We start from the raw sequence: 26554 nt of genomic DNA, 5'->3' as shown, positions 1-26554 counted from the left end.
TTAAAATTGGAAAAAAGCACAAGATATAAAGAAATAAAGTACATCCCACATTACTGCTGGGCTGCTGATCCAACTACAAAATGAACTGAATTGAAAACTCACTGATGCAGGGTAGATTTAGGGTCTTGTAGACTTCAACAATGACTGCCAGTGCAGGATATGGTCAGCGACCTTTCAGCTTCATTAAAACTGACATGCTAATATCTCATGTACCAAACCCATGTTAATAGAGTGCTCACCACAGCACTTCCCAGTTTACCAACTGTAGTGCTATCGCCTTTTACTTGATGAACGGTGGAAATGTATGTGAAGGATCTATTTAAAGTAAATGGTTGGACAACAGAAGACAGTCTGGTCGTTTGAGTCAGACGGGGGATGACGGTGACATCGGTGTCAAAGTGATGAGAGAATGACATAGGGGTCAAAATGACTTGGCATCTGCACCAAAATGATGTAGGCACATATAGATAAGCGATATTTGAATCAATAAGGAGACAAAATGACTTGATGTAAGTGATGGTAAAGAAGGTCTTTTTCACCTTCTGCTTTGATAAACTAAAGGTCTGACAATGGGGCAGCTGAAGGAGGTAAGGGCCAACAACAGCGGAAAGTACTGCACACAGTAACCCTTTTCCCCCTTTTAGTTTCAGGTTTACTTCCAATCTGAAATACCTCTTACTGGCATGACTGCTGAATAAACATCCTTGACATATTGTAGGTAAAATACCGTCAACATGTCTGCCACTCCTACACAAACCTTAATCCTTCCATATTCCCTTCCTATCCCTACCTTTCTTCCTCCAACTTTTCATGTCAAGCACAGTTCAGCACCCTCCAGCTGGCAGCCTGTCACTGTTGACAGGAGGGTGGCGGTAGTGGAGGTGGGGTGGAGCCACTACATGACAGGTAAATGAATGGTACTGGTTTATACAACACTGACATGTACCTAATTAGGTAAGTGTGTGCTAACAATGTGTTTGTTGTGATAATGCTCCTTTCAAAGAATTCAGTATGATCAGCACTTTACTTCAACAAACTTCATCAGCTGAGTTCAATGCAGTGACAATGAACACTGGAGCAAACAACAGAAAAAAATAATGTGGTTATATATATTGCTGATGAATGTGCACAGCCCCATAAGGAGAGAATACACTTTTATAATTGATTAGTTACATAACACTGCACCTGAGCATTGTCTATGTGCACATCTGAGGTTGTCTATGACAAAAGAGTTTGAGGCATCAAAACATGGTTTCATAATATTTGCCCTAAAAGTCCTAGCACTGATTTTAACTTGCACGGAGATAGAACACATTGGGACAATTTAAACAATGTCAGGGAAGCTATTAAACCCAATATGTTTTTTGTGATACGGTTCACCAATTGCTTGATCTCAAGCTTGCAGTCACTGTGACTTTCATTGTGATAAAACCCACCAAGCTCACACCTAAGTAGCTCAGAATAAAAAGTGTTAGACCCAGGTCTGCAGAAGCACACTTCACTCTGACCAGTGGGCCTGTCTAGAGCCTCGCTTCCTAGCCTCTCTTCTTAAATTTAGACATGTGAGAGTAAAGGTTGACTGCCTCCATGCTGGGGTGGGCTCCCTAAAATTAACACTAGTGGAGTTATCCACTCCTAGCCACATAGCTTTCATCTTTGGCCAATGACAACTGCTTGCTGTGGGCTGCTCCTCTCAGCTGTTCACAATGTGGTGTCAGCTAGCCCACAATAACTTTTGCCCTGTTCTTTCATTTGCTTTACCCTGTTTCTTTTTGACAGTTAACTATTTCTAACTCTTTATTTTTCTTTCTTTTCATTTGACCTCTTTGGCTTGTTCCATGTCCAGTTTCATCTACGGTTTGCTCTTTGTGCCTTTGCCTTTCTCTTTCTATCTCTCTGCTACACCCTTCTTCATCACCGCCTTTGAACAACCGGCATCACAACAATGACAAGCCAGCAGGGTGCCAGCTATGATTTTGTTTTAATAACATGCTGTCTGATTTTCAAAGCCACCCATTTCCCCAGAGATGGACATTACATGTATGTCATTAGGGGCCGCCTTTGTTGTTGTTGTTGATGGCAGCCGTGGGGTAGCTAAAATTAGCATTTCACCAGCAGCTACAATGACGAGCCATCTTTGCGCCATGACAATGGTGCGAGTCCACAGCTGTCAATCAAATCGACCCTGTGCATCGGCCAGTGGCCAAGTGATAACCTGTCAATACATGCAGACTGCAGGTGGTGTCAGGAGGTGGAGGCTTTAACTCACATGCATGCAAATTCAAACACATTACACATACAGTACATATCAGAATGCAGGTCCATTATTCACCATTATTGTTGTGACAGTGCATGAATCACAACCCAAGGTAAGTGGCACAGATCACAACTTTACCATCATAACCCCAAACAAGTCTAGTTTAAGCCAGGGAGATGGAACCCTAATGTGGGCAACAGGAAGATTAAAATGAAATTGGTAACTAAATTGCAATAGCAATATAAAGATGCAAAGGGTATCATAAAGCAAGCACACAGTGTAAAAAGGGATGAAGAAATGATGTGGGCTTGAATCTACCTTGCTCAAACAGCCAACCAAATTTGAACTAAACATAATTGAAAAACAATGTGGGTGACCTCCAAGAAATAAAATCTAAATATTGCTCAGACTGCATCATCACTGCACTATCCATTTTATCTTTTGTATAGCTTCCCAATGCTCAACCCTTCTAGTCTTCTTCACATTGAGATCACTACTGCGATAATAGCCTGTTGCTGCAGGTCGAGGAAACAGGACAAGGAAAAGGCTTTTATCAGCCGCTGCACAGTACACAGGTATGCAAGCCTGGCTTGTAAGATATGGAGAGGTCACAACCTTTTTCCCATTGACAGGTTATAGGAGCAATGCTGGTGTAACTATGTAGCAGCAGTGGGGTATATGGAGCTGCTCATCTTTGCTCATTCATAGACAAAGTTAATCAGCAAAAAAGTTCTTTTAGCCAAAGTAGTTTATATTGTGCAGAAACAGTGATTGATTTACTCTTGTTTCTGTGACTCAACTTTCACCTGTACAGTACTTAATTACTAGCCCTCACAGCCATACCATTCACTGACATGACAATTCTCTTTTTATTGCAGGTGTAAGCACCCTTCAAATATATGGCTCAAAATTAAAATTAGATAAAAGATGAGTTTTATAACACAAAACAACTGCCAACAGTTGCTAACGGCTGTTGTGTTTTTGTTTGCCTTGGTTTACAACATGTTGGGACCCTGTTGGAAGTAGATGAGCCTCATTTTAACGTTATCCTCTGGCTTTGGTGAGTCTATTGGACCCATAAATAACTCAAATAAAAAAAAATCCAGAACAAAAACGACGATTGGTATTAAGAGTTAAATACATTATTGGCAACTCTTAGGAGTTCTCTAAAGACCGTTACTTGTTTGCATGTGTTTTTCAGGAAAGAAGCATCTTATTTTGTAATGTATCACGGAAATTGAGGATATTTTTTTTACGAGTACTACGTAGCATAAAATAACATGTGGTTTCCTCCTTTTCTTAACTTAACTAAGTTAGTTTGAATTTCACCGTTTATTAGGGTTGTGTGCACAGTCAGATAGCGTTACCTAACGTTAGTCTAACGTTACCCGACAGAAGCTAATTGCCATCTCCGATGACTCTCTGAAATGGTTCCCCGTTGAGGTGAGGCACGGCTTGAGATAATCACAGCTGTCATTTTTTCTCTGTGTAAACAACGGCCCTAAATGTATTAGCTAAGTGTGAGTTAAAATACGAATTTGTCTTGACAAAACCTCCTAGACAAGTGGACTTTATCGCACATTTATGGGATTTAACGGTCAATTTGAAGTTAACGTTAACTGACAAGTCGACGGTTGTGTTTTCGCCCTCGTTGACAGTAACTGCACTCAAACTCCTAGCTAAAACTTGTGTTAACGGACACTGACTCGCCGTTTATGAAGTTAGCCGTTTTGATGTTACTGATTTAAACTGTCTTACCTTTGATACTGATTCCGAGTCCTCCAACATCTTGCTTGGTAACTCGCACGGTGCGCTTCACGTTGGTGATGGTTTCTGGGACAGGGGACGAGCAAAGGTTCGGGGGGTCTCCATTGATAGCACCGGCAGGACTCGGGTTGGGCTTCGCGGGCTCCTCGGCACCCTCCCCGGGGTTTACCGTGAGCGTGTCCTCGGTAAGTGTGGCCAACACCCGGATCCAGCGGTCCACGGTCACTCGAAGTTCCAGCAGTCCCGTTTTCTGCGCCTTCATCGCGGCAGCCATGTTCAACGCATTCCTGGAATAACTCTAGACGGGCTGGCAGTCCTGTAAAGAGATAGGGGGTGGAGGGTTTGGGGTAGGGGGCGCAAACACACACACACACACACACACACACACACACACAATATATTCCTTCGCCCCCCGACTTTGTCCCCCTCCACAGAAGTTTATCCCGTAGTAAGAAGTAGTTAATTGAGGGTGATACGATTAGCAACGGTGTTGACACACACACTCAAAGTTCAAAGAGCTTCTTGTTGAGTCCCTCCATTAATGAACTGTGTGCTGTTGAGTCACACATAATTAAGTTTTGATTCATTCATTTATTTATTTATTTCAAGTGCATTGAACCACCCGGGCTCAGATCACAGATCTAATTTGCAATGTGCCCAACAGACACAAAATCACTGCACTGATATATACAGACGTTCTGTCATGAAGAAAATAAAATCAGTAGTGCTTACCAGGCCAGAGGTACTGCTTTGCCTTTCCAGTGGATAGAGCTCATATCAGGCTTGAAATCCACAACATTTAGTTTGAACTCTGCTGACTGAAAACATACTCACAATGGATGTGATGTTGACAACAGATGTTCTCTCTGAACCGATTCCACCTTCCATCAGTCCGATCTGTCAAGCAAATCCATTTATTTGATTTGCAATAATTCAGCCTCAGACATACACTGCAAACCTCTAGTTGTAACCTTTCTGCTTTTCGTTCAATAATCTATATTTCAAATAATATGGAAAACACTGAAAATGCTGTCTAATATATGTTTGAAACAGATTTGTAAAAAGCTATGATTTCAGCAGTAATTCACTATGACTAAGACATTTGGTCTTGGTCTTGACTCCAACTCAAAATGGATAAGTATTGCACCGTCTTGGTGACTCAGCAGAGGTGCAGTTAATTGCGCAGAGTAGACATTAAGAACATGTGTGAGTCACTGAAACAAGCTGATGAAGTAGTCCACATTTCCTATGCTCTATTGCATCTGCAAGTAATCTGACAGCCCTTCAGCCGTGTGTGTGGCAGCCTGTGCTGCATCTGCTTCACAACAGGTGACACAGAAAATAAGTTCCAGCACCCAATTTTAGAAAACACTCTTCTGGGTGGGTTGGCGAGGGGCAATTGCTTCCTTAATGAAAACAAGTTTGGAACATCGACTGAAAATTGCCCTCAACCCATAAAGATGGTTTCTCATCTGTTTCTAAAACCTCCTTATAAATGAAGCAGATAGACTACCCCTACCTAAACTACTGCATTAATGTATAATTGGTTAATGTTTGCTTTGGTATATACTGAGTTGTAGATGTATTTCCTGTAACTGAATTTCATGCATCCATTGAACATAATGTGCAGGCTACAAACTGAATATTCTGCTCAACACAGACTTTGAATGGGTTGGTTACCAATCTCCGGTCTCCCCCTAGTGATTAAATGGCTCCATTACTTCAAGACCAACAGACAAATTTAAGTAGCTTGGTGCCAGACAAGGGCATCTTTTTGAATGTGACGCAGATATTTGGCAACATTTCTGACTTTCTGCTAGATATCAGCATCATTTGTCTCTTCTGATCTAAAACTAGGCTGGCTGTAATCTATTTGACCTTGTTAAGGCACATGTTTTTTTCACAGATTGATAATAATACATGTCACCTCTTGAGCATAAGATTAACAAAACAATTACTTTATCATCAACTAACATCACACCACCACAATCTGTCCCAGGATTAAATGCACCACAGTTATTAAGTTTATGTATCCAACCATATGTCCACTAAAATGCATGCATCTTTAAACAAACAACTCTGCATAGAACTCATGTAGGTTTTAAAGAAATATTAATTTAGAAAACATTAAAGACATTTTTTTACTCAAGGAGTTAAAGACTTTGAAGGTTTTTTGACTGGCAGAAGAGGCCTTGTTTTTATAAACATTTTTTTTTTCATTTAAAGTTTGGTAAGATATTTACATCTAACTGCTCAAGCCACTACAATTATTGTCTTTACTAATAAGAGCAGTGTGATTACAAATGGATATTCATATGTAATATACTGCATAGACTATGTGACACATAAACATTTTGTTAGTGATGGCTGATTTGAGTACTTGCTTAAAAAGCTGGTTTAATTGATTTAAAATGTGTAAATGAATGAATAAATAAATAGATAGATATTCAAAATTACTTTGGATATAAATGTTGTGATGAACCTTGTCTAGTAGTTAAAAACACAACTTCAATGAGAACATGGAAGTTTTTTTGTTTTTTGTTTGGACTCAAATTAAGATATAATGCATAATATAACAATGTAATCATTTTGTACAAGAGACACATTACATATTTAATGCTTTTTTATATTAACAAAAAATCAAATGACTACATGAATACAATACTAATGTGAAAGGGGTTGCCTAAAATGACAAACTCTCAGAATTATTACCCAATTCTTTATGTCTGTTGAGCTTTTTAGCCTCTTTTAGCTCATCGTTTTGGTTATGGCCTACAAATGTAGTGAATGGTTCAGTCTCAGCGCTCTTATTAACCCCTTTCCAGCCACTATGATAAACCCACATTATGCTACCTGCCCAACACCAAATGACAGATGGACAAAGTTAGCGTCTAGCTAGTGAACACAGTGGATCATTTAATTGACTTTGAGCTGACAATCAGCTAGCTAAAGAGCCAGATGTTTCCCTCAGGAGTTGGTAGAAAACCAAAAAAACTAAAAGGAGAAGGGATATTGAACTTACCTTTGTTAGGTGGCCACAAACATGACTCCAAATATATGTTAAAATTGCTACGTGTCTGCTGGATGTGTATGTAAGTAATTGTTTGCTAACATTACAACTTCTAGAGGTGATAATCGGGTCTATGTCTGTCAGGTTGTTGGAGTTTTTGTGCCCTCTAGTGGCCATAGAAATCAATTTCAGATTCAGACAGACTGTTTTTTTTTTAAACGATCAAGATGAGGTGAGATTGTGGTGAATATTCAATACAGTTAATAGAGGAAACAAATGATTTTATTTTTTGACATGTTTCCCTGTCACCCCATAAACTTTCACCACTGTTATACAACTCTTTGTTCAGACAAAAACACTGATATACTGTTTAGCACATGTATAGAACAACACATTTAACAGCTCAGCAACACTGAATAGGGGGCTTCAACGACAGTGCTTGACTTAACCAGTGCATCTACCTAATGATGTTCAGCATTATGACGAAGTGTTTGACCATCTGACCTCATCTCATACATCTGTCAGTCTATTCCTTTGTGTTGTGAATGGCAGGTGGCCAGCCTATCTTTCACAGTTCCAGGCTTTAATTTTTTCAAAGCTTCAATGAATAGAACAAACAGATTTGTAAGGATCTCTCAAACACAAAAGAATAGATGTCCTCTCATAGAAAACACATTTGTAGTTTGGAGTTGATGTAGTCATGTATAGTACTAAAAAGTGTTTTGTCATATGGAAACATATGTACAGTGCTTTCCATAAATATTTGGGCAGTGACACATTTCCTATTGTTTTCCAGCATGTTGACTTTAGATGAAACAATAACTGAGGTTAAAGTGCTGATTTTTGGCTTTAAGGGTGTTTGAAGGTATTTACATCCATATTGGATGAACAATGTGGGACTCGTAGCCACAGCCACATTGTATGTCCCCTTATGACCTCACACTGTTGAGCCAGTATGGATATAGAAATCCCCAAATTGCACTAAAACTAACATCAGGACTTTAACCTCATGGCCGTTGTTTCATGTCAAATCCAATTGTGCTGTGGGGTACAGAGCCAAAACAACAAAAAATGTGTCATTGATGATGATTTGCACTACAGTATATTCTAACAAAGGGTATTGCACAATATACTGTATCTGCCATTTGGTACTAAACTTAACAGTAGTGTAGAGTTACCTCATGCTTTGTGTATAACAATTAAGTACAGTTCCTTAAGTACAATTTTGAGGTACTGCTACTTAACTTACATTTATTACATTTATTTGACAGCTACTAGTTACTCTACACATTAAGATTTTACATACAAAATAATAATGACCATCTTATAGGCATTGTTAATAGATTTATACCCATCAGTATATGAAATATTTAAAATGATCACCACCTCAATCAGCAACGACATTAACATGCATCAATAAAAACAATCCAATAATATAAAATATGTAATATAATATTCTGAAAGGGACAATTATACATAACAAGTACTTTTACTTTTGAGAGATCTGAATACTTCTTCCACCATGAAAACCTGTGATTGAATGAAGCGAAAATTAACATGTAACAGAATACAAATGACAAAAAATGTAAAGTATAAGCAGAGGTTTAGAAAAAATAACTTTATGGCCACATAGAAAACATTTTACATTACATACAATTGATTAATTTATGTCTTTTTATTTTCCCATTAAAAAGAATTTCTTAATTATTTATTTGTGTAAATATTTAGGGTTTATGGGATGTGCTCAGGTTAATGCAATGGGGGTTCAAAAGAACATATTAAAGAATGTTTGTATATCTATTAAATAGGCTAAATCAAGTCAAATTAAAAAGTAAAAAATAACACTTATGTCAAGGTGCAGTAAAGTACACACACACACACACAAACAAGTGAACACACTACAACCCCTCCACTTGCCGTACCCACCCCACCCACCCCCGGTTCAATCAGCCACATATATGCATGTCTCAACTCCCCAAAGACAGTGGACAGTTGGGGTGGCCTGCTGATTAATTTCAACCTCCCCCACTTCCCACTGCCTCCTCCTGCTCCTGCCATCCTTCAACCATCTCTGCATCCCTCCATCTATCCCTCCCCTACTCTGCAAAGGGCAACAGCTCCAGAGGTCTACCATATGGGCCAGTGTCTGAGCGGCTGACTGCCTGCCTCCCTGCAGCTTGCGTGTGTGTGTGTGTGATTCAAGCCTGCTCTGACTGTTAGCCTGCCCCACCTGTTCCTCTGTAACAACAGACCAGACCTCTCCTCGACAGGCCGTCCAGGACAGGCTGGTGGATAAATAGAGAGATGAACTGATCACAGCCAAAAAGATGAATAGATTCTGAGAGAAAGGAGAGATATGCAGATGTGACAATAGGGTTTTAAAAACATTTCAGTCAAAAGTGATAGTCAGATGAGTGACGAGCAGCTGGAAATCATGGAATTGATAAGCACCTGCCAGGCCATTAGAAAAGTCACTGGAAATGTGGTCAAAAGAGCAGAGTGGGGAGAAAAAGATCGGAAATGGGGCAAACGACAGAAACACAGATGGACAGAGCACGAAACAGACAAACAGATGAGCAGACAATAGATTAAAAAATATGGAATAATTTATTCTCAAAATATGAATGACAGACTGTGCAGTGAACAGACTGCAGTAGACAGACACACCACGCTGCTCCCTAAACACCCGAGGACATAGGATTATAATGAATGAGAACTTGGGGGTGATAATGAGAGGTCAAACAGAAGAATATGTCTCAGGCTTGTACACCTGTGGCCCACCTTCTGCCGTCTAAACCGCCCAGCGACCTTTTTTTTTAACCCCCACCACGTTCAGTTACTCTCATTATAACCTACTGAATAATGTAAAGGTATATATGCATGAGGAATCCAAGCAGAGAAGAGGAGACAGGGCTGAGGGATGGAAGGATCTACATAATAGGGCTATCTCTCTCTCCATCTGGCCATGTGTTTATAATCTTCCCCTCCTCCTTCTTAATGCCGATCTATCTGTTTGTCTGACAGACCTAATGCCCTATCACCCTCATCAAACTCCCCAACAATTTAGCTCTTGCTAATAATATCATGCTCTATCTACAGTCCGCACAGTCTGTCTTATTTTGTGCATTGAATACCGTGAATGTGTATCTGTGAGAATGCATGTGTGTTTGTCTCTATCTGTGCATTTGTCCGTTTGTGTGAGCTGACGCGAGCATTCTGCAGCCTCAGGAGAATTAACCAGGCGTCTGCCACCTGACCCCGTTGACTCCGACCATCCTGGGCTCAGCTGATACGCGTGCCGTGTGGCCCTGACATGAAGAGGACAAAAAAGCAGGAGGAGTGGGAGGAGGCAGAGGACAGAAGGACCAGCAGGCAATGAATGATTATGATGACTAGAGCCATCTTGCTGGCCTCTGCCCCCCCTCAGCAGAAACCCTGGCCTTGGCCCTGGCTCTGGCTCCCACATGGACTAGTGATCTGGCTCGGGTCAGCGTGGGCGAAGTGTCACCACCAGGCAGGGTCTGGTCTGTCAGCTGTTGGGGGTGACAGGAGCAGGAGGAAAGGAGAGGAGGGGAGAAGAGAGATAGAGGATGAGGGAGATGTACAATAGGTGAGGAGAAATAAATCATGAAAAGACAATTGGTGAAGAGAGGGAAATCATGGAAAGCCAACAGTGAGAATAAGAGAGAAGGCACAGGGGAAAGAAACGATAATATTGGAAGGAGCAGGCTGAAACAATGGATAAAAGGGAACAGGTTTTGTGGAGGTGTCATATCTGCCAGGCCTTATGCAACCTACAGAGCTCACGCAGATGGCACGACTGCTGAGAAAGTAGGGTAAACAGTCCCAGCTAATGACTTGCCCCCTCTTGAATCAGTGAGTACAGTGAAGTGAAAGAGAAAATAATTGGAGAAAACATTCCTTCACGGAATTAAGAATCTGTCAGGTCAACCGCTGTACAGTGGAGAGGGTAAGTGAGCAGGGTTGCGAAGGTTAAATGTGTGGGCTCATATATTCATGGCATCTTTTCACAGTGTTGTTGGCACTGTCAGATCACTCCAAGGTAGTGATTACTTAACTTGTCAGCAGAGAGGAGGGGCAGCCAGTTCCTCTTGAGGCTGAGGAGTACATGTGTGGGGTCAGGATGGGAGCAAGACCTGCAGCTTCTCCACAGCATGGTTTCTGAAAAATACAGAGTGATTTTTTTAGTGTGCTGTCACTCCAGAAATTAGCACCATAAAATCCATTTGTGCGTTCTCTCAAAATGGGTGGTGCTTGAGGCTTGGTGACGTAGACTAAAAGCGCAGGTTGTTTGACACAGCTAATATTACAGCTACCTCCATTTTGAACTCTCCAGTTCTCTTCATTCCCTCAAAGGTTAGCACTCTCAAAACAGTTTGCAATTTGTCATAGTTCATCAAAGTTGAACGCCATGTGAAACATTACACAATTTACTTTACCTTCACAAGCAAATTCACTGGTTGTGAAATTTTGCTCAATTTATACCTGCAATAACAGATTTTTTGGCCACTTGAGCGTTGTGAATATAATGCTGACATATTATCTCAACATAAGTTGATGTGGCGTGTTAGCAAACAGTTGCCTATTTACACATCCAGCAGATATAGAGCAACATTAGCATTCATTTGGAGTTGTGTTTGCAGTCCAATATTCACTTTTTTAGCTCTAACTCCTGAGGGAATTATCCAGCTCTTCAGCTGCTGAATGCTCCACTATGTTCACCTGCTCCTAGTTGCTAACTTTGTCTCTCTGCTGTTAGGTGCTGGGCAGCTAGGTTACAATGGGTTTTTAGCATTTGCTGAAAACAGCTGCCTGCTACACCACTACGAGAGCGGAAAAACCAAAACAATGTGGTGAAATATAAAAATGATTATAGCTGCTTTAATTTGTCCATATGAAGAACCACTGTCAGTGACCTAGACTTTTCGTATAGGCTGTACATCTTCCATCATCCGTTTGCATGTTGAAAATTCTTGGGGATTGTGGGAGAGGGTTGCATCTTGTAAAAACTTTGTACAAACAGACAGTCAGCCAGGTCAGCTGATTTGCTGTGTAACAGTCCTGCTGGTGTGATTAAAGGGGCTGTGACAAAGACGCTGAAAGGCGATCAAGGGGGGCAATGGCCAGCTGTCACACTGAGGGACCATAATGGCCACAGCAAATCCCACCACCGACTGAGCCTGTTTCTTCTTTGACTTCAGCCTCCTGCTAACTGACTAGTCATCTCTTTGTTAACCTGTCACCGAGCTGGTTGACAAGATGAGTTAGATAGGACATTGTTGTCACAATCAAAGGTTTAGTCTGGATTGATTCATTGTATGAGTGATTCACTGAACACATACTACACATATGGATTTATATTACACTGATTGATGGAGTTACATGTTGAAATAATAAAAGATTATGCTGTGATGCAGAAATTGGGTTATTTGAAATAAGAAATGTGTCTGCAATGGAGACTTGTGGTAGTTCATGCAAGCACAGAAGTAACTTAAAAGTCACATTCCGTGCATACTGTCCAATCATATAGCCACAATGTAACTCAAACAACCAGGTGACCCATATAAATAGGTTTACATGCGTACACCACTGCTGATTCTTTGCTGCATGCTTCCCAGTACCTTAACTCTCCCGTTGCACAGATTTGTTCAAAGATCACAAGCAGAGGCACAATGGCCGATTAAAATGCATGTTATTGATGCAATAAATGATTAAAACCTTGATGAAGTAAAGTGTCCTGTCTGAGATGGAGTAGTCATTTCTCTGAAATATTTTACCAAGAAAAAATTGTCATTGTTATTCAAGATATCACAGTAACATTGTCTGTTTCATGTTACTGTGTCTTGTGTTCTTCCATGTACTGCTTGCACCTGCTGGAGACTAGGTGGGTGGTAATGTGGAACTACAGAGTCTCCCCTTTTCATTAAGACAGTAGGCACTGGCAACATTTTAATAATAACACTAGGTAACTTTCAGTTTACTTAATTTTCTCCAAAGCAAACTGTATCTAATATTTTTCCTCTACATCTTCCTCTATCAGTACTTGTAAACTTTGATACCCATACCTCATCTGTTGATTGTACCTTTCTGATGTAGTTTGTCATGCTTTACATTTTAATTTAATGCTTTCAGTACACTTGGCAAGCAAGTGGATTCATTTAGTGCAAGATTCCAATGGATAGGCTACTCAAAACATTATTTGGACACAGAGCTCATTCACTGTGATAGGTGTATTGTGTTATTTTAATGACACTGATAAAAGAAATTCCACCCACTGTAAGTGACAAAAAAACAAAACAATATTTGAATTTGAAAAGTAAGCATTTGTTTAAAATAAAAATTGCTTTAAATAGTCAAACGTACTACCTTCTTGTTGATTAATTTATTTCATATCCAATAGAATTTGTGGATGTGGAAATGTTTACTTAAACAATTGCTCAATAATAGATTATGGTAATATATATATATATATATTTTAAGGAGGGATCTGATCATGCATTGTTGGAAATATCATTATTGTATTTTCTCTGTCTTTCATTGTTTATGAAATAGCACAGTCAGCAGCATGTGACTTGCTCCTGACACTGACACAGCAAGTAGTGACTCTGTGTCCCCAAACTGTAGCACCCCCTGATCCTCTGCTCCACATCAGAACAATTACTGGCCCTTGGCCCCTTGCTTTACACAAAAAAGGGGGGAAACCTGTGTTCCCCACACACAGAGACGGTAGCTGATGGCTCCTTGCTCTTCCATAGCAGGAGCTGTAGGTAATGACTCCTGCCTGCCACCGTGGACCTTGATTTGTTATTGTAGCAGAGCAGCTGTGCAGCATGCTGCAGAGAGCAGGTGGCAGCCCTGCAGGGTGGAGGATGGGAGGCTGGGAGTCTGGGGGGGGGCAGGAGCGTGTGGCATATGTGGGCGGCTGTGTGTGTGTATGGGGGTGGTATAGCTCACAAACTTCTCAGCCAGCATCTAAATATTATGCTTGTAAAGAAGGAATAACACGTGAGACTTTGGATGGAGTCCAGATCAGTCCGACTGTGTAGGTTTTTGTGTTTGGAGAGTTCTGGCTTGGTGTTAGGAAGCTCAACAGATAACACACCGATTATTCAACTTTTGTTTTTAACTTTATGCATGGTTATATTGTCCAACATTTTAGAATAACAACACTAATTCATCCCTTAGTGCTACATCTTATCAACTCGCCTACAATCCATCATTTTTAGTTTAATCAGGCTCTCCCTATCCTTGCTTGTTTCAATGACAATTTGTGGAGGCATTCCAGGCTATAGATTTAGGCTATGAAAAAACAAAATCAATACACCAACAAGTCGGTCATAAACGACTTTGCTCAAGGCAATGGAAGTGTGTCTGCTGTGAGGATTATGTGAGCTGAGCTCTGGTGTCCTCTCGGTGCCGCTCGGAGTTAATCATTGCTATGACACCGTTTCCCTGCTGCTGTAACGGAGCGTTACTGGCTTTCTGGTTAAATGCTTACAATTAGTACCGCCCACACAAATATTCTCTGTTGCGCTAGAATAGATACCTGCTGCCCGGTGGTGAATCGATCGTCTCCTGCAGCTTTGGTTTCACTCTATTTAATTCAAAAGTCTTTTAAAAGTCTTTTAATCCGGTAGAGACCGCGCTGAAGAGAAACTGAAGGACTTTAAAAGACTGATCGTATCAGCCATCATTCTGCCAAGAAGAAGAAAACTCAAAAATACGAAGAGCATGGTCGGAATGCCGAGTGCTTTAAATTGTAAGTAGACTTTAAATTATGCTTAACATCCTGAGTAAAATGAAGCATCACACTTGAGTTAATTTTACCTGATATCATTTATCCACAGGTATGTATATTTACACCTGCACACCATGATACACTATGCTGAGTCATAACAAATGTCCCATGACATGTCCTTGTTCTCATTTCTGTGTTTTACATAATTAAGGACCAGAATCCCAGCTGAAGGGCTGTCTCTGCCTCCTAATGAAAATATAGCAGAACTAGGCTTCATAGGCTACATAATGTGGACAGAAAAAAACTTCTCTCTATTATTTTCTGATTCTTCTCCCAGAGCAGACCTTTGAATGTGTTTCTATCAAATCATTATAATGACCGAACAAAAACTCAGTCATCCCTTTGTCTGCTGAGATCTTAAGCTCATTAGGGTCCATTAAATAAACTATGCATAACATATACTCTATTGGATGCATTATCCTTATATAGCCCCACAAGACAGCTATTATGCTCCCATTTGATTGAATAGCAGCTTTCGGTGTATGTGTCTTTTCAGTGGAGGATTTGGAGCCCTTAATCCACCAGGCAAAGCTTTTTTTTCTCTCTTTCCACCATCTGGAGTTTACAGCTTTTTAAGACAAAAACATCAGGCGGTGTGAAACCAGGCTGGAGCTGCTGCTTGATGCCAGGAGGAGGTTTTTCTTTTTTTGCCTGCGGTTTCTGCCTGCTTTACATCAGGGGTCAATAGTACAGTCCTGCAATGCAAATGGGGTCAGCAGGGCCTGAGGGCTTGACTGTAGGCCCCCATGTGTCACTGTGACTCCCCTGAGGACTCCCAACTGGTCCCTTTTTCACCACAGAGAAACAAATAATCACATGACAAAGACATGACTGTAAATGCTGATGGTGATGTTGTGGTGATGATGATGATGGTGCTACAGTGGCCACCAGGGAGCAGCAGAGTGTGCACTGTAATATAAAACTATAAACATGATGAATTCTGGGTTTGAAAGCAATTCCTGTTTTGGAAAAATTTGGTTCCAACTATAACCCAAAAATGTGTATTCTTCTGTTTTACCGTAATTGTTGTTTAGTTGGAGTAATCTGATGTTATGCAGAAAGCTAAATAGCCCTCTGGGAAGCAGGGATGCTGTGTGTACACTGGGAGAAAATGTGTTAAAGAGCATGTAGGCTCAACATTGCTCACACTAGTCAATCATTTCCATTCTCTCTTGATTCAATTAGCTCTACTCGAAAACATGTGGATAATTTGGAACCCCCGATAATTTTCCCTTTTGCCTTTTTCCTTCTTTTCTTTGGGGTGGGTTATAGAGTCAGATTCCAATCCTCTGACATTAAAAGGGGAAATAAACGACAAAGGGGCCCTGCAGGTTTGCATTAGAGACCTAATTGGTTTTGGCTTGAGTGGGCTGTTAGCGTTGCCAGACGTGGGCCCTTTATATTTTGCCATGTGGGAGAATTTGCCTGTGCTGGAGGTAGAGAGAGAGGTGCCTGCAGATCTTCTCTGAGTCACCCCTGTACCATTTCATGTCTTTGTGGGCTGTTGGTATGCATGTGTGTGTCTGCATGGGAAATGTATTTTCAGGTACGTATGTTGAAAATGCGTTTTAACGTTCAAATTGCGTGTTTTTTTCTGTTTTTCTGTGTGCTGCTTACGTTTGTTTCTGTGTGTTGCTATGTATCATGCATGTGGTTGGCTGTGTTTCTGTAATATGCATGTGCTTGGGTGTGTGTTTGTGTGTTTCAGGCTGTGAGCTCAGTATCCTTCTCACTCCCTCTGGTCTCTGCATGGGTCTTTTCCACCAGCACTACCACCTGTTAGTATTTTACTCGGGCCCCAGGGCTACAATGACTGCAGAACCTTCCAGATTTGCTCATCAGGCCCATCAGATCGGCTCCCTTACCTCAAATCTGGCTCCCATTTCCTATTGCAGGACCAATCTGAGCTTGATTCCCCGGTGCAGTTTAGCTGAGTCAAGATGATGTGCAGTTGAACTGGTTTGAGCTGAGCTGAGTTTGATTAATGACTCATGAGCGACAACATTTTATTCAATGTGCTGCACTGCTGGATCACACTTAAGTGTTTGCTAAGTGTGGTTTTATTGGGAAAAGAGATGTTTAAAGACTGAATTTATGGGGTCATTTTGTTGCCCAGTGCTCCACATGTGACAACCACAACACAGTATCTGACAATGACAATTTAAACAGACTTTAATTGCATGTGTCACATATCTACTGTTAAGGATCACATGCTATGAAAATTGCAGTCTAAGATTTAAATGAACCCTAATTGTAATGAAGCGTTTACTACCCAATGACAGGAAACGAAAATATATCATCTCTGCATCTTATTATCAAGTTCCCTTGTGTTAAGTCCCAAACCACTGCAAACAGCATCATCGGCCTTTTCAAACCGATGGGAATTGTCATGTTCTGTGTTTCGTGAGACCTCTGAGCTTTCTGTCCCACTGTCTGTTTCCAATTCAGCACACTGTGTTCCCCTGTCTATTACTTCAGACAGTGTGGCAACCTAAAGCAAAGCTTAAAAAAAGAGAAAGAGAGGAGTGACCAAACAGTTAAAGGGGGGAAAAACAGTGAGAGAAGGAGAGTAGAAAGGGATTAACTGTCAGGGAGAATGTGAGGCTAATTGAAGCCAGTTTTGCACAGCTGTTTCTTGTTGCTGTGCGGCACTGCACGGAGTGGCTGGGAGGATAGGATCCAGATGGGATCTTGCGCCGAGGATCACCTGCCAATAACAATCCTCAGAAATACCAGCCGTACAGGAGACGAGGGCTATTAAGAGTGTCCGTGCTCGCCCACCCCTTGACAAAACATCACTTCCCCGCCTCTGAAAAATAAGCCAGCTCTGTGCGTTTTACTCTTGATTGCAGCTCTCAGCTCGGCTCCTGAGCGTTGTTAACACTGTCATTTTGTTATACTGCCAACCACTGCCATGACCTCTGCATTCAGGTGTCACTAGGTAGCGTAAACATCGCTTTGACACATTTGACTATTCCAAAAAGGCGGCTTGCAGGGTTTGAGAGCGGTTTTGCATATTTGTCATATGGCTTTTGAAACATTCAACCAAACAGGATTAAAGCCTCTTTTGTGTGTTCTTCTGTGTTTCATTTAAATCATCCTGGAAAAAAAAAATCATGTATCCTTTATCAGGATGGTGGCATGCAGGTCCCAGGATTGTGTGCAGGCGTTTATTCGGTCTTCTACTTTAAGTGGAGGGACATTGGGTGGGAACAAAAGGGCCCAGTCAGTTCAGAGTGAATCGGAGTGGTCAGGCGAAAAAAATAAAATAAAAAGCTAGTGAAAGGAACTTATCACCACATTATGCTTTTTTAATGCCCCTGTCTCTCTGTCTCCACCCCCCTTCCATCATTTCCCACTTGGCTCAGACAAAGAGGAGTTAGCATTGGTTCCCCCTTTTCTCCACGCCTTCCAGGGTTACTCCAGCGCTTCTTTCTCACCTCCTGTTTCTGTCTGACATTCGGCCTCCCTCATCCATCCATCCCTTTTTGTTTTTTCTTCTTCCCTCTCTCTGTTCCCTTTCCTTTTCCATCTCAATTTACAGTATCTGTCCTTATCCCTCTCTCCATCCCCGCTCGTCTGTCTTGGCCACCATGCAGAGAGTCCAACTGCAGCTGGTCTTTCATCGCCCAGAGGAAAGCTGACATCCAACTGCGTATGAGTTCTTATTGAAGACTCAAGTCTGAGTTCATGGTTTGACAAGACATAGGCAACATCACATTTTTTCCCCTCTCTCTATTTGCCATTTTCCCCTATTTTTTATAGAAAGTTTCATAAGATGTCACTCACCTCTTCTTTTGTCAGTAATACCTCTGTATATTGAAGGGATAGATGTTTTATGGAATTATCAGATGAAACACATGTAATGCTTATGTAAAGCATATGCGACAAGCATATCCAGCAAAGTCTCTGACCCAGATAATGACTGCTTCACATCCTGACAGATAGCAATGAAGATGATGTGTGGCCTTGGCCTAGTCTCACTTTATCTCTCTCTCTCTCTCTGTCACACACACACACACACACACACACACACACACACACACACACACACACACACACACACACACACACACACACACACACACAGTGAATGTGACAGAGAATCTTAGCCTAAGCCAATATCACTCCCAAGCTCTTCTCCCCACGTGTCAGTTGTGAGTTTTATGACTTTTGTCAAGTTCACCTCATCTGTCCCTTCTCTGATTTCACTCCTGCTGGGCCTTGTGCTTTCAGAGAGCAGGACCTGCTCTCTTGCTACACACATAAACTTGCATTGCACTCTGTCTGCTCTTGCTCCCAGGGTGGAATGTGTTCTGGGTGCTGTTGTTTATGTGTCTTGTCCTCAGCTGGTGTCTCTGCTTGTTGTCTTTGCTTGTTTGTCCTAGCAGAGTACTGTAGCGTGATGTCATACCCATGGTGGGTCTGCAAAGCAACAACAAAGCAGGTGCTGCCACAGTCGCCTGTTGTTCTGTTAGGAGATATTTGTACGATTCAGTCCGCAAAACTAAACAGGAACAACTGGAAAGACAGGAGGAGGTTTAGTTTGGTTTGTTATGTCTTGAAATGAAAAAGAACCAGCAAGTAACATTTTAAATACACTCCCTGTCCATTACACACACACACACACACACACACACACACACACACACACACACACATACACAAATAGAGGATTACATTGCAACATTGAAAAGCCCAAACATCCCTGAGGCTCAACCTTGGGAAATGCCACCACTGAATGTGTGTGTGTGTGTGTGTGTGTGAGCAAAGCCAGCCGTTATCTTCCCTCAACTTTAATTGAGCCCTTCAGAAATCCCCAAAACTATTACATGCACACACAAACACACGCCGAGAGTAAAGCCTGGAGGCTCTATCTCTGGCTGGCCAGGTGTTCCCGGCCCTGCTGCCAGATGAACCACCTGCAGATCACAGGTGTGGCCATCGCCAGGGAAGAGAACAACACAGCTGCTCCTACAGCCTCAGGGAGAGAAAAGGAGAGATGGAAGGTTTATATAGAATCGACTGCTGGTAGCAGGAAACTACACACACACACACACAAACACATCAGTCAAAAATACACAGTATAAAGTAACATATTGTAGGTGGTGTTGTCATCACCTGCCTTTAAGTAAAGATGACTTTCCCTTTCTTAGCCTGCTGAAGATGTGCATTTATTTGAAGCAGCTCAGTGTGATGGCTTTGACAAGAGTGGGAGTTGTTATGAACCTTGACACAACATGCAGTAACATTGAAAATAGCAAGCGATATCCATGCTATTGTGTTCTGTTATTTTTTTGTGGCTCCTTTCTTTTAAGGCTTAATTCATTGCTCCCATTAATGACAATTAGTGGGACAACTGATCTACAAGTGGACAACCAAATGCTGGGACCAAGCGGTAACAGAGATTAACTAATACTACACATTTTTTCTTTGGATAAAATTGAGGAAAATTTCAGTTCTGTGAATTTAGATTTTTTCCTTTAGACTGTCCATAGGTAAGACACATTAAAGGCAAACTGCTAAATTTGAGCAGTTTGCCACCTCTGATTTGTCCCCACTAATTATTTATTGATTATTATAATTATTTAGTCATGCAATACTGGGGCAAAATATGTGTTGTATTAGTGAATATAGTGACAGCGGGAACAAGAAGGTATTAGTTTGCCTTCATAAGGTGACACCCTCAAGATTTGTGTTAAGCTATAAATGATGTATTTGACGAACTTCAGTTTTGGACCATCATTAATTCCCTATTAAAAAAATGTGGCAAAGTCACAAATCTTTTACTGGCCAGATGTGAACAATATGCAGTACTGTCACTAAAATAAAGCCTTTTGTACTGAGAGTAATGTCCAGTGAGTAGTTACTCACTGTATGTGTTATGTCTGTGTGTGGGCTTATCCGAGCACACACACAGCTTCTCCCAAACATGGAGTTGTTTATGAGAACTATTCATGTTTATGTGCCGACAATTGGGTGAGGCTGGCAACACAGAGCAAGTTCTGATCTGTGGTATGATTTTCTAATTAGCAAAATTGCTGCATTTAAGGATTTAACTGTGAGTGCTATAGATGGATCTCCCTGACAGCATATCTGGTACATAAGTTAAACAAGAGAGCGGCTGGAGAGACTTAGAAAAGTGCGTGGTTGTTGAATATCGTTTAAGTGGAGTTATTGGTGAGAAGGATTTGGCGTCTGGCTACACACTTGGCTTCCCTGTGTGGAAACTTCAGGAAGATGCAGCCAAGTGAGCGTGAGACCCACCGCTCATAAATTTTAAGCACACATGCAGCCACTCTCTCATTCTGTCTCTTATACCAACACATAAACGCTCTCACTCACTTTCCCTCTCACTCATAAACACACACTCATGCATGCATTTCTCTCTCTCTCTCATACCCGCACTTCTTATATTTACTCATTTCTGTTTGTCTCTGTTTAGTATTTACACACATACACACACTCGTTGCACCCGAAGAGCAGCCGTGTGTCTCCCCTCTGTGCGCAGAGTGTAATAGGAGATCTGAGGGTTTTCCGTGGGTGAGTAGGCGGGTCAGACCTTACTTAAACTAATGGCTCCCAGCAGTGTTGAATAGCCAGACACACTGGAGCCGAGGCCTGAGGTTTTGGAATGCCACTGCCGGCTCAATGCCTGCCTTTCATCGGCACCGAGTGAAGGAGAGAAAGAGAGGGAGAAAATAAGAGAACGGAGGGGGAGAAGGAGGTGGGGAGAGAGGAAAATGCGGGACCCATTTGTTTTGGGTGATATGAGGATGCCTGTAAAGGAGGGCACAATAGTTGTGTAATAGCAGGACAGAGGGGGGCAAAGGCGGGTCGGTGGACTGTGGGGAAAGTGGGGAAGGGAGAGGTATGTTTGGGCTAGTGGGATGTCAGGAAGGGGTAAAGTACCAGTCAGTGGTTGTTTTGTGTCGGACCACCATGCGACCACCCTGACCAGCCACCAATTTCTTGCTAATGTCTATCGGATGAGCTGTGAATGAGTCTTGAGGGACTCAATATAGTTTTGAACTGATGTCCAAACTAATAAAGATAATTTAAATGTTTTTCCTTCTATATGGCCTTTCATTGGAAATATGTAAGCATTGTTGACCATCAAAAACATACATCTTGTCGGAAATGCCATAAAAAGTGACTAAATAGTGTGATGTCATATGAGACACCTTTCACAACTGTGGCTGGTGTACTTTTGTCTGTCACCAAAGTTATGTTTTTGACTACTAGTGGCAGTATGGAGCAATGTTTTGATGAGCTTGTTTTGTTTCTAGCTTGTGCTCTACTAGCATGCATAGGAAGATGCACAGTTGGTGGCAGTGATGCGCCAAGAAATGTAGCATTGTACCAGGAAAAGGCAGAGAAGAAGACAACTGCTAGTCCACAATGAAGGTTTAGGTTTTTAATATGCAAAAGACTGACTTAGCAAATGTTTTACCTAAAATTTGCATCGATTCCAACCTCACTGTCCTCAGAAGCAGCTGTCCTAACATCAACTAATATCAGAAATTAAAATGACAAAAATAGTTTTCAAATAAGCGCCATGAGAAAGAAAGCTGCATTGTTTTTATTTATTGATTCATTTATTTTCGATCAATCACTGTAACAGTTAATATGGTTCATAACATATATAAAAGAGATTTGTGTGATTTGAGCCAGAGGAAAATATAGAGAGGTGGTTGGCGTGTCTATAGTGCATCTTTTAGAGACTGTAGTAATGGAAGCGTACTTGTTCCTTGAGACGGATGTCAAAAACAAAACGCTTCAAAAACTCTAGTGTGGATCTTAAGGGGCAAAGTTTCTGTTGTCTCCAACCATGTCTGTGTTTATTTTAATGTCAGATGATTACAAGGCCATAAAAAGTGATTTAATTCAGTGCTATTTGCCAACAAAGGCAGATCAGACTTTTTAAAGTTGTCCAGGCATCTGACCACATGCAGATATCTACACAACACCTATGATTATGGCTATTTTGAACCACATACAAAATAATAACAGAAAGAGGCATGGAATTATAAGCTTTGCCCTGAAAATTAAGCCTATGTCATTGGGCCTGTATGTGAAATGGTTTATCCATTCAGCCACACTGCCAACCAGAACCATTTTGTTGTTCTACCATTTACCATTTAAAGGTTCGCAGTGGAGTTTTAGACCTGTAGTAGCACTATGGAGCTGTTTTTGTTTTGTTTATCTTGTGTACATGCATGAGGACACACATGCATGGCAGGATATGCAGAGATATGCTAGATTAGGCAGGGGAGAAGAAGACTGCACTGATTTAAAAAAAAACTATTAAAATTGGCTTTGCAAATGTTTTATGAGGAAGGAAATGCACTTGACACGATTGATAGACCTTAAGGATAAACACAATGAGTTTTGGTGAGTAACACTGAATGTAAACATAACTTTTGTTTGTTTACAAGAGAACTCCATGGGGCCTCTTTAAATAAAAGTGGTGAAAGAAGAGATTTCCCCAATTTTTTCCAGTTTTTTTTTTTTATATTTATTTGGTATTTGAGAACATTGAAGTAGAAGCAAAAGTGTGTGTGGGTGGGAAGGTGATCTGGGAACCTGATCCGTCCCCTCGCCATCCTCCAATGCTACTTTGTTGGTTCACTGTCCAGAACCAACACATACAGTAAAATCTGTTTATATGACCTATCATTTATCTGACCCTGCAGACAGAGAGAAAATAGCCCTCATTTAGCCTTGATTACTACCGAGAAGCATCTTACTTTATCTCTAACTGTTTTTATTTATTTATTTATTTATTTTTTTTACAGTAAATGGTCCTCCAGACAGACATGGACCTAGAAAATGACGTGTCCCTATTAGATAAATGTGCTGTAGAAGATGTAATGGAAAATGTGGCCATGCGAGATCAGGCAGGGAAATCTATGGCTACATCAGATTAGGGAACATTGGGAATCTGAACAGTGATGAGATGGAGGGGAAGGAGAGGGAGGGGAGCCATGCTGGTAAAATGATGGGGGGGGATGATGAGGCTTAGTGGGAAAAATAGCAACAACATGAATTATTAACCAAAAACAGACATTTTTATCTGATAGCCAGAAAGAGAGAAGGAGAGAAAGAGATAGAAAGAGAGACATCTGGGTATGTAAGAATTTTATAAGAGGCCCTGACACACTAAACCAATGTTCTTTGGCCATTGTTGAGCATTTGCAGGTGTCAGGAGAGGTATTTTTGCTGTGTGTCCGGTATTATTGACTCTAGTCGGCGCTTACTGGCAGACATTTAGCCCATCCAGCAATCTGATTGGTTGTTCAATCTAGCAAAACAGTGATTTAACCCATTTGGTGTGGTTTCTCCTTATTTTTCAGCTATACATTTTGTTTTTATCATCCAAAAACAAAAGATGACAGACTGACAATGCCAAGGGTGATGCAAAGCAACTCTTTAGTGCCAGTTAAATTGTTGAATTGTTAAGATGTGAAACTTCTAGCTTGTTTGTTTTGGTTGTCTTTTGTTTTTTGAATGGCTAGTTTTTTCCTCACTTGTGGTTGCAGGGAATACATGTGGCGGTTGTCTGGCCGTAATTTTTCTTTGTGGTGTTTTCAACTATATCATAAAGCATAAGTCATCGTGAGGTGATACAAAGCAAGTCTGCCTTTATTTGCACTAGTTCTCTGAGCTTGGTGTGTCAGGGCCCTATAGAGATTTCCTGGCCAGTGAGGTCGAGGTTGGTGGAAGTCGGGCCAGAATTGGCTCACTTTCCACAATGTATGACGATAGACAAGCTTGATAACTCATAAGGCCACATTGACATCACAGACACATACACACAAAAATGGACTCAACATAGTGTGAAGTGAGAAAGCTTCTGACTGTAGGAAGCTGTGGCTGGGAAAGAATACAAAGCCACAGCATAGGTTTTGTTTAAATTTATGAAAATCTCTTGTCATCATTTAACACTGATTTGGCAGCAGCTTTCCCAGTGAAATCCCATCACCCTGATTACCCTTTCAAACTCCTCAGTGAGTGCTGAGAACAAAATGCTCTCACCATATGTGAGTTGTATTGCTTATGCACTGATGTGGCCAGTTGCCCAAGAGACCTTGTTTCTCACATTTCCCAGTTTTCATCTTGACATTAGCTACACTATAAGACTGCTGATGAAAACATTAAAGTATATAGGTATGAAGGTATATATGCATCGATTGGGATGTCCATGCGAGATCAGGATCATGGGTATGCAATTTAGTGGGGGCGGGTGCAGATTTTGAAAACTTGACAGTCCTGTTACATGTGGCAATTCACTGGACCAGTTGGCATTGGAGTGGAAAATCTGCAGCTCTCCTGTCATCTGGAAATGCATTATGTTCCCCAATCAAATATTTGCATGCACATATAGTTATATATACTAGAAACTGTGTTGTGGATACCTTCTATCATTGTGCTAATAATTTGCTGCTTTCCTTGGCTGTTGCGATTCATTTTCTAGAGTTGTACAATCCTTCCTCAAAGGAGTATAAACCACCTATCTAGTGTATTTGTTAAGCCTTTAAATTGGTATTTTATATTCTTTACCTGTTGCAACATGCCCATCAGTAGAGTCCCTTGTTTTTGTTAGCCTTTTAGTAAAATGGAGATTAGCCATTAGACCCCTTTTACAGATGCAGTCTCCCATTCTCAGCACATCCACCACTCCCGTATGCCATTCGTGCAGCCATAGGCAGGCTGAATCGGCGTCTATTATCATGATAATTATACCTTAGAAAACACTGTTTTCACTAGAGGCACTTCTCAAAAAGTAATGTAAATGCATGTAAATGGAGGCATATACACACAATTTATTGAACCTTTATTTCTTCTTTTCAAACTTTCTGCAAGTTTAAATGCACAAACACACATTTAGAAAACTCAAGTTCTGACTTTAGTGATTCCCATCTCGTTTACTCAATCACCAACTTATTCCCTCTTTTCCTCCTCCTTCTCCTCCTCAAATTTTTTTCTGTCCTCTCTAAAAAATCCTGTTTACTTTTTCTAAAAGTGGAAGTTTGGCGAGGGAGCGTGTGAACAGAAACAGATGCTGCATACTCTCTTGGTCTGTCGCTCTTTATCTCACACACATACACACAATGGCAAACAGCTTGAGCAGCTACAGTAAAAGGAAGCCATACTGTATATATAGCAAGCTGACTTTCCATTACAAAGATGATAGGTATAGCACAGTATAGTTTATTCTCCTTGTTTGGGACCCTTTTGAAAGGAACAGTGCTCAGATTTATGGCCAATATACTTCAAAGTGCTGCACGAGACCTTTGAACATGTAAAAGTGGTCATAAGTACCTTTTTGATGATTACACATGGGGAAAGATATGTGGATACTTGTGTGCTACCTGTAAATCCAAAAGTTTATTTACTGAAGCATCTTTATTGATATCTTGTAAAATAATCCCCCCTCACAATGGCAACCGGTTTCTCACATTTCCTTCAAGGGTAAGAGATTCAGACCGAAAACAGCACAGGGGGCTGCGTTGGTGGGGGTGTGTTGCTTCAGGTAACAGTGAGACAATGAAATACGATCCAGGAAGTCCAGTTGGAGTAACAGATTAATGCGTTTAAAGGCTTAGCAGACACCAAAACACAGCACAACAGTTTGTACAGCCCCGCTCAGACTGACTTCAGCCCTCTCATTCATTTGAATGGAGCCGGTCGGTTGACA

General features: G+C 41.1%; 2 protein-coding genes across 2 annotated transcripts in view; one reads left to right on the top strand and one right to left on the bottom strand.

Moving 5' to 3' along the window:
• The window catches only part of snta1 (syntrophin, alpha 1), a 33822-nt gene extending 29428 nt beyond the window's left edge, over positions 1-4394 (bottom strand). The window contains exon 1 of the mRNA XM_044165509.1: positions 4016-4394. Within this exon, the coding sequence (XP_044021444.1) occupies positions 4016-4298 (283 nt within the window). The 5' untranslated portion in view covers positions 4299-4394. The remainder of the gene's footprint in view (positions 1-4015) is intronic.
• Positions 4395-14127: 9733 nt separating this feature from the next.
• The window catches only part of LOC122888999 (protein CBFA2T2-like), a 37559-nt gene continuing 25132 nt past the window's right edge, over positions 14128-26554 (top strand). The window contains exon 1 of the mRNA XM_044223977.1: positions 14128-14814. Coding sequence (XP_044079912.1) covers positions 14787-14814 — 28 coding nt within the window. The 5' untranslated portion in view covers positions 14128-14786. The remainder of the gene's footprint in view (positions 14815-26554) is intronic.

This window comes from Siniperca chuatsi, linkage group LG2, assembly GCF_020085105.1.
Source record: "Siniperca chuatsi isolate FFG_IHB_CAS linkage group LG2, ASM2008510v1, whole genome shotgun sequence".
Taxonomy (NCBI): Eukaryota; Metazoa; Chordata; class Actinopteri; order Centrarchiformes; family Sinipercidae; genus Siniperca; species Siniperca chuatsi.
The sequence above is the reverse complement of the archived record's forward strand: the minus strand, read 5'-3'. Positions and strand labels throughout refer to the sequence as shown.